The sequence below is a fragment of the Scomber japonicus genome, chromosome 14, assembly GCF_027409825.1.
Source record: "Scomber japonicus isolate fScoJap1 chromosome 14, fScoJap1.pri, whole genome shotgun sequence".
Classification (NCBI taxonomy): Eukaryota; Metazoa; Chordata; class Actinopteri; order Scombriformes; family Scombridae; genus Scomber; species Scomber japonicus.
The window spans coordinates 15,845,879-15,854,318 of NC_070591.1; the positions used below are offsets into that span (position 1 = coordinate 15,845,879).

At 40.0% G+C, this 8,440-nt stretch overlaps 2 protein-coding genes across 4 annotated transcripts in view; both read left to right on the plus strand.

Moving 5' to 3' along the window:
* LOC128373368 (cGMP-dependent protein kinase 1) overlaps positions 1–2,149 on the plus strand; it is a 79,163-nt gene extending 77,014 nt beyond the window's left edge. For all 3 annotated transcript variants that reach the window (XM_053333670.1, XM_053333667.1, XM_053333668.1), the window contains exons 13-18: positions 72–213; positions 485–648; positions 871–993; positions 1,088–1,150; positions 1,263–1,329; positions 2,051–2,149. In XM_053333670.1, the coding sequence (XP_053189645.1) occupies positions 72–213; positions 485–648; positions 871–993; positions 1,088–1,150; positions 1,263–1,329; positions 2,051–2,149 (658 nt within the window). The remainder of the gene's footprint in view (positions 1–71; positions 214–484; positions 649–870; positions 994–1,087; positions 1,151–1,262; positions 1,330–2,050) is intronic.
* Positions 2,150–6,777: 4,628 nt separating this feature from the next.
* LOC128372940 (dickkopf-related protein 1-like) lies at positions 6,778–8,006 on the plus strand. Its single transcript, XM_053333149.1, has 4 exons — positions 6,778–7,000; positions 7,126–7,263; positions 7,482–7,616; positions 7,741–8,006. The coding sequence occupies exons 1-4, from the start codon at positions 6,778–6,780 to the stop codon at positions 8,004–8,006; spliced, it is 762 nt and encodes a 253-aa protein (XP_053189124.1).
* The last annotated feature ends 434 nt before the right edge of the window (positions 8,007–8,440 follow it).

Genomic DNA, 8,440 nt, shown 5'->3' on the forward strand with positions numbered 1-8,440 from the left:
ATGCAGACAGTGCTTGTCTGGACCTTCACAGCATTGATTCTCAGTTCAGCTCTGTCCTGCTGTGTTTGCAGGGGTTCATTTGAGGACTCTACCACAAGGTTTTACACGGCTTGTGTGGTGGAGGCCTTCGCCTACCTGCATTCCAAAGGCATCATCTACAGAGACCTCAAACCAGAGAACCTTATACTGGACCACAGGGGTTATGCCAAACTGGTAAGAGATCAACAGAGGTCATGACCTAAAAATATTAACATTGTCTGTGTCTTTTTTTGTGTCTAAAATGCTACAAAATGATGCTCTAATAAAAGATCAAATAATGATAAACTTACAATTATAGTATGAAATAAATAAGGTTTTTGGGATTTTTGGGTTACTGCCATGGAAAAGCCAGTTAGTCAAAGCATCAAGTGAAAAACCTTAATATTAAACAATTTTACCATTTCAGATTTGTCAGACTGACCTAACAAAGCCTGTTATTCATTAGGTGGACTTTGGCTTTGCCAAGAAGATTGGTTTTGGGAAGAAGACTTGGACCTTCTGTGGGACACCCGAGTATGTAGCACCAGAGATCATTCTAAACAAGGGCCACGACATCTCAGCTGACTACTGGTCCCTAGGAATCCTCATGTTTGAGCTCTTAACTGGCAGGTACATACAAGCCTGGGCATGTCTATGAAAACTAATATCTTAAGTGTTCCTTGTGATGGCGTATACTGTAGTACCACACACATCAAAACAAACAAATGAGAAAATCTGCTCGGAGACTGTGAGAATGTTCTCTGAAGTGACTTTCTCAAATTTAGTGTATTGCCATTCTGTCTTATTTGCATTTTTTTACTCAAAACTAACACCTTTGTCTCTATTTCATAGCCCTCCATTCTCTGGCCCTGACCCCATGAAAACGTACAACATCATCCTGAGAGGCATCGACATGATAGAATTTCCAAAGAAGATTACCAAAAATGCTGCCAACCTAATCAAAAAGCTATGCAGGTAAGTGTTTGTGCCTCCAGCAGTTTAATTCATTGTGATTAATTTTAGTGTGGTCTGTATACTGAAGCATGGTGGGGATTTTTTTCTACTGTAGGGATAATCCCTCAGAACGACTGGGAAACTTGAAAAATGGTGTCAAAGACATCCAAAAGCACAAGTAAGTGTGTTTATAAATTAATATAATCCTCTTTAATTTCTCTTTATTGTGTAATGGTGTTGTTAAATATAATTATGAAATTAAAAGGTAATGCTTTTTGTTCTTCTTTTAGATGGTTTGAGGGCTTTAACTGGGAAGGCTTGAAGAAGGGGACACTGACACCTCCTATTATCCCTAATGTAAGTGCACATTGGTGATAGCATTACTCTTAGGGCCTGATTTACTGAGATCCCAAGGGTACTAAATTGCGTGCACAGTGCAATAGATAGCGCGTTTCGTTTGCATGCGTTTTTACGTAAATAAAAACAGGGTGGAGACAGCAGTATTTAAATGAGGGTTTTGCGTGTCTTAATGATCAGGTTCTAGTGGAAGAAGTTAACAAATATATTGAGTTATAACAAAAACAAATGTTACCAGAAAAACCGACATATGAGAGAATATTTGTGACAAAGTCAATGCTGTTAGTAAAACCAAAAATGTTCTAGTCCAGTTCTAGTCATCTGTGCGCAGCTGGTTAATACCTACCCTTCATAGGTATTATTTATAGACGCAGTTTCCGTCAGAAAAATTACCTTCAGGTTTGGTAAATCCCAATGTGTGTGCTAAATAACATATTTCTCCTCCCTGTATTTTGCACGCTGGGGTATATTGCATATTCTTTATGGTAAATGTACTAAATAGACAGTGCGTACTATCTTGCACATTTGAAAGACGCAAGCCTCAGTGCGCTGTGTTAGTAGATCAGCTTGCGCATTTTTTGCAGGTGATGTCAAGTTTGCACACGTTTTTACACACACAGACCTTTAGTAAATCAGGCCCTTAATGTGCTATTTTATATTCAGTCTCATTGTCAAAATCAGTTTGTAATCCATGTGTATGATTTTTCTGATCTTCTACCAGGTCACTTCAGCAGTTGACACAAGTAACTTCGACAGCTTCCCTGAGGACAACGAGGACCCGCCTCCTGATGACAACTCTGGCTGGGATGTTGATTTCTGAAGTCCTGCTGTCCCCTTAAGACCAGAAGAAACTCTTCTTTTGTTGGCTTGGAGGCCATACTGAGAACATGGCTGTGTTGTAAAAAAAACTGCATTAAAAATGAAAGAGAAGATATGAAAAAGAAGATAAACGGATGGATGGCAAACCCTCTGGGTCACCGATATGCCTTTATTTCACTGTGGCTCTGGATCAAGCATTTATAATGGGACTGCTGTAGCACTTCTTCAGTGTTGTCTTACACTCGGCGTAAAAGGCAAAGGCAAAGAGAGTGCAGGGATACACACACAAACACACAATACGAAAGTGGCTGATAATAGAGCCAGGTTTTCCCATGTAGAAGGGAAAAAACATAATGGGTGAATAATGCTCAATAGTCTGTCTAAATTTGGTTCTAAGATAAATAAGAGTGTGAAATATGTGATGGACTGCTCAAAAAGAGAGGAGGCTGATTGATTTTTGTGTGTTTTTTTTCTCCTCCATATTTGTTGGTGGACTTGTTGGGAGGGTATAAGATGTTACTGCAGTTACATCCTGGTTTTAACACACAGCTGCTGGCTGCAGTCTCTGAAATTGTCAGAGATCTACACAACGGTTTGCAAGTAAAACTGGTATCAAGTGCTCTAGACTAACCTGAATGTCACTAACTTTCTTCTTATTCAGACATCGATATGGCATACAGTATGTACGGTACATAGTATTTGAATTTACAAGGTATATTCTCAAAGATAAACACAACCAGGCTGAAGTCAAATACTTTGTACACTTGATATAAGATCAACCTACATTGAAAAGCACAAACACTGTGCGTTCAGTGCGAAGAGACGAGACTCAAGTGCCCTGCTTAAAATTTATTGAATCACACCGACACACATGAAATGTCTGTTAGTATTTCCATTAAGCATTGTGTCATTATGCACTCAAGACCATTCACTGAGAAAATCAGCAGTTACAACTAATTTTAAGCCTCAATAGATGAAGTCACTTTTTTTTTTCTTAAACACGCTTTGAGTCACGCATATGAATGCTTCGGTACATACCTATTCATTTTGTTTTTAAATCACCCAAATGCCTCTTCCCATTCAACCAAACCAGACTTCTCTGTTTGCTCCTGTATATTTCTGACATAACTGTGAACATGGTTTCAATGTCTTTGGTGCTGTTATTGATAAATTATAATAAGATGGTGAGATGACAGTACTGGTTATTGTTTTGTATAGTGATATATTTGCGCTTGATTTCTTTGTTATGTATACTTGACTTCCTTCTTTAGAAAATTGGGTACTAGTGTCAATTTGTGAATATTTGTTTGATATCACTTGACGCCATCTTATTGTGCTGAGTGGTATTCTCAAGGTTTTTAAACAGATTTAAAGTAAATCCATGACTGAATCTTCTTGGGAGGCAAAAGATACAACATTCACACAATATTAAGACTATCTTAACATCATCTTATCAAGACATTTTAAAAGGTTTCTCAGAGACAAATGAAAGAAAAAAGGAGATTATATTTTGTGAAAAACTCACTCTGTCCACTAGCACCATGATCTCTCATCCAGCTCATGATCACCTCTCATGTCCAACAATCAAAGCATTAAATCAGAAGAAATGTAAGTGCCTTAAATCAATGGCATACAAAATTAACATCACAAGACCTTTTCAATGCTGCATGAACACATATACACCTCAAAAAACGTATGTCCTCTTAGATGGCTGCTTCTCATCCTTTGTTATATCTAATAAATACATTAATCACTATGGAAAGAGAATTTCTAGTCATTTGATGGCTGAGAAAAGTGTATATGAATTCATTTCCTGCTTACCCCTTTGATTTGTCACATGGACATTAATTAATAGTTTAAACAAAGATCAAATCTATCATACCTGCTATGACTGCATTGACGTGCTTTTTTCTATGTATCTAATGTGATCTTATGAAGTCAACCACATCTGGCTTGACATGAAACACCAGTGAACAGTAGATCACATCAGGGAGGGACCATCCATCACTCATTTCAAGTGTGAAATCTGAGCATTTAGAGAAGGCAAGAATGATTTGCAGTTTTAAACCTTTGACTAATATGAAAACAATACACTTGTTTACCACTGTTGACAATCTTTAATGGTATGATAGCATTGATCATAGCACACTGTCATCTAAAATTGTAATTTTATGGTTTGGTTTAACAACATATGTCATCCCAGAAAGCCACAGACTAGCACACTTCTATTTACATTACATGAATCATTGAATAAATATCACCATGTTGATGGAGAACTAAAAATCAGATGATGAATTCTTAGTGCTGTAGGCATACCATAAGTATTTTACTGTATTAATGGCAGGTTAATTGATCACAAAGCCTTATGTATGTCATCACTTTACAATCCACTGGTTCTGAGTCTTATATTGACCGCCTTCTGTAATGTTACCTGATATTTGCCTTGTCTTATGTTGTTTTTTTCTGCTGTAAATTAATTTTGCAGAGTGCCACGTGTAAGATTTTTAAAATTATAGAGAACAATACTTTTGAGTGGTGTTTGTCTCTTAGTTATTTGAAACAACTCAGAATGATTGATTGAAGGCTTGTATTGTGGAAACCGTTTGCTGCAGTTGCCACATGAGGGAGCTGCAGGAAAGACATCTTTCTCCACCCAGTTGCCTCAGCTTGATGTGAACTGGTTAAGGTTGCCTCCGATCTAATAATCAGTCCTAGAGTTAATGTCAACCACTTAGTGGTAAGTGCAGATGATTCAGCCAAACTGGTTGCAGTGTTATTCGCACAACAAATCTGTTTGGGGGACAGGAGGGAATGGCTTCAGCCATAACAACAGGGTGACGTCTTCAAGATCAAAGGGGATCAAAGTGCATCAAAGGAGCTCACCTTACCAGCACTGACAGTTAGTAAAGTGGAGATAAAAGCTCTACTTCAAACGATATACAGCAATTCAAACGCGCAAAGTGCTACAGTGTTTGTCAGGTGTCTACAGCGCATCTCCTCCTCGTACACACGCACGCACGCACACACACAAACATAGGCGACCAGTAGATGACGTCCAAGTGCCAAAATAACTTCATAGAGAAACCAAAGTGCTCGTTTCCATCACACACTTCAGCACCTGTGAGCTTTGCTCCGCACATCGGAAACTGACTTGGACGCACGCTGCAAGAAGTGACCAAAATCAAATCAGCCTCAGCCTCTATTTAGTCTTGAACAATTCCAACATTCCTCCTGACTTGAGTCAGTAATTTTCAAGAGCATCTTGTAGAGAAATTGAACAGATCACTGCACTATTTCACCACTTCAATCAATAAAAATGTTTACTTTCTTTTCATTGGATGAAAAGTGAAATGAGCTGTCTTGGCTGACAAACGTCTTTTCAAATACACACTTTTAAGACCTATTTCAGGACGCATCTTTTCCCAGTTTGGGTATTTCTTGCAGTAGGGGGGCAACCCAAAGGGTCAGAAAGCAGGACAGATCAGAGTTTCCTTTAATCTCAAAGTGCCAGTCAACCCTGAAAGGCCTCACCGCGGAAGTCCATTAATTCGGTAAACTTTTCACACCCCTTAATGGTCTGCATATCCTACACATTGATGTCCACCGCTGGTGTAATCAAGCACACTTTGGAGGATAATTGCCCCCTTTGCAATCAGGAGGATCAAATGAAGTAGTTAATCGACGCAAGTAACTTCAATCACTGTCTTCACACTGCCAAAGGGCAGTTAGGCTACTTGAATGTCAAAGAAACTGGGATAACCAGCAGCTTTTATAGATGAGAAAGTTGAGTTTATAAAGAAACACACATTGTGATGTATGCTGTCTGTAAAACGAAGTCATTTAACAAATACAAATGTGCTGCAACATTTTTTGTTAAATCAATTAGTCAATATAGAATATATTTATGTTCGTATGAATGACATAAGGACAATATTTAGAGAAATACATGAAATGTGATCTATAACGCATGAAAAACATGTCTCAGGCTCAGTTCTTAGTTGGAAACAAGATAATTCAAATAATTCCATAACAAACCCACATTATAAAAGATATATCAGTATAGTGTAACTATGTTTTCTGTACATTTTCTTACACAAAGCAGAATAAGGTAAACAACAATACAAATGAAAAAAATACATTTAAGAAAAAATAGATATTGGAAATAAATAACTTATTCTTTTTTAAAAGTAAAATGTGATTTTAAGCTCCCTGTACAGTGAGTCCTGGGTGTATTTTATTTCCAGTATGCGTCAGTAAGTGATGGGCATCCAGACAGACTTTGCACGTCATTATCATTACACAGACACTGTGAAAAGCGGTCCTGTGCAGGGAGAATAAATGGCCATTTCCGTACAGTGGGGCTCTCTTTGAAATTCCACCCCTCCGTCTTTGTTGTGCACAGCGAGGGGCGGGAAGACAAACAGGTCCACATGTATAAAGAGATCATCCCAGGGCTGTAGTGCGTCAGGAGACTTCCAAGCATCGTGCCGAAACTCTCTGGAAACTTTGGGATTCAGGATTCAAGGCCGCTTTGGACGTTGTCACTCAGTCATTTTTACCAGAAAAAGAAAAAGGACCCCCTACCCACACCGGTGTGTTTGCTGCACAGCAGAATTTAAGGGGAGAATCATGCAGATTCCTTCAACGCATTGCTTCATGGCTGTGTACCTCACGCTGTTTGGATACATTGGGGACGTTTACGCGGGGACAGTTCTGATGAACTCCAACGCCATCAAAAACTTACCCGGTGCTTCGGGTAGCAAAGGCACTGACACTGTCAGTCCTAGTCCGCGCACCTCGCCCTCCGGTGGCATGGGACACAAATTATCTGTTGACACCTTGCAGGTAATTAGTTCTCCCGTGCGTAAAAGTCAAGTCTGTGCGAAACGACAAAAGTTGCTTTCACGAATGTTTAATGAGTAATCGTAATACTTCAATGACACGCTGCTTTTGTTTTTATCATGCCTTAACAGGCAGGCGTTTGCACGGACGATGAAGAGTGCGGAGGTGATGAATTCTGCAACGATGCCAGAGGCGTCTGCCTGCCCTGCCGTAAGACCCGAAAGCGCTGCGCACGAGATTCCATGTGTTGTGCAGGAAACCGCTGCAGTAATGGTGAGCAGATGCATCTTATTTGAACTATATACTTACATTCATGCTTATCAAGTTGTTAAAAATAATGAAAGCTGGGAATTATTTTTCTTGTAGCCATGCTGTCTCGTATGTCTGCGTTTTCATTCATATTTTACGCAAAAAAGTAGACTCACTCCGTATCTGCTGTGGTGAATACAGAAACCTAAATGTAGTTCTCCTCTTTCCGTTGACATTACCAGGTGTTTGTCAGCCAAATGACATTGATGGTACAGATGCACCCATCACCACTGGTTGGCACTTACACAACGGCACCATGGAGCATCATACCAAGAGGCCCCCCTCTACCCATGGCCACCAGGCTCAGTCTGTGAAAGGTGAGTTTGCTGTTAAGAATGAGCAGTCTTTATTGGGCTCAAGTAACAATTTTCTTAACATCTGACTTTTCAGTGAGATCTGTTTCATGTAACATAATGTCATCTCTCATTTTTGTTTCTCCAGGTCAAGAGGGGGATAACTGCCTGAGATCTGCAGACTGCTCTGAGGGTCTGTGCTGTGCCAGACACTTCTGGTCCCGTATCTGTAAGCCAGTGCTGACGGAGGGACAGGTGTGCACGCGCCACCGCAAGAAAGGCACCCATGGCTTGGAGCTGTTCCAGCGCTGCGACTGTGGTGATGGTCTGGCCTGCAGACCAGAGAAAGGAGAGCGAGACCACAGTGTCAGCAGGACTGCAGCCCGGAACCTACACACCTGTCAGAGACGCTGACACAAACGCACAGACACACACAGAGACAGAAATACACACACATACAGTACATGCACCCAGCAAATCTACAAATCAGTCATACACACTGACAAATACTTTTCTTGCATACACCAGAGATGAGACACACGCACACACACATAGACACCAACATCTAAGACATTCTTTCCTGCCAAAGATGCTGACACAAACACGGCACCCGGAAGGATAGACATGATTCCCGGGAAAAGTGATACACCCAGAGGGATGCAACATTGCAAGATGGACTGATCCTATTTCCCATCAACAGATGAGGAGTCGGAAGTTAGGAAGTGACATTTCAGAGGTCTTGGCAAGATCGATTCATGTCATCTGTAATGGCATAACTGTTTTGTTTCTCTTTTTATGGAACTTCAAGCCCCAGTTATTGCAGTAAATTACTGTATTGTAAATATTAT

What these genes read in the sequence shown, in the direction of transcription:
- LOC128372940 (XM_053333149.1), top strand. Translation starts at nt 6,778, where the DNA reads ATGCAGATTCCTTCAACGCATTGCTTCATGGCTGTGTACCTCACGCTG. An exon ending in AGGAAACCGCTGCAGTAATG is followed by an intron (nt 7,264 to 7,481) that starts GTGAGCAGATGC and finishes TGACATTACCAG; the next exon opens with GTGTTTGTCAGCCAAATGAC. An exon ending in CCAGGCTCAGTCTGTGAAAG is followed by an intron (nt 7,617 to 7,740) that starts GTGAGTTTGCTG and finishes TTGTTTCTCCAG; the next exon opens with GTCAAGAGGGGGATAACTGC.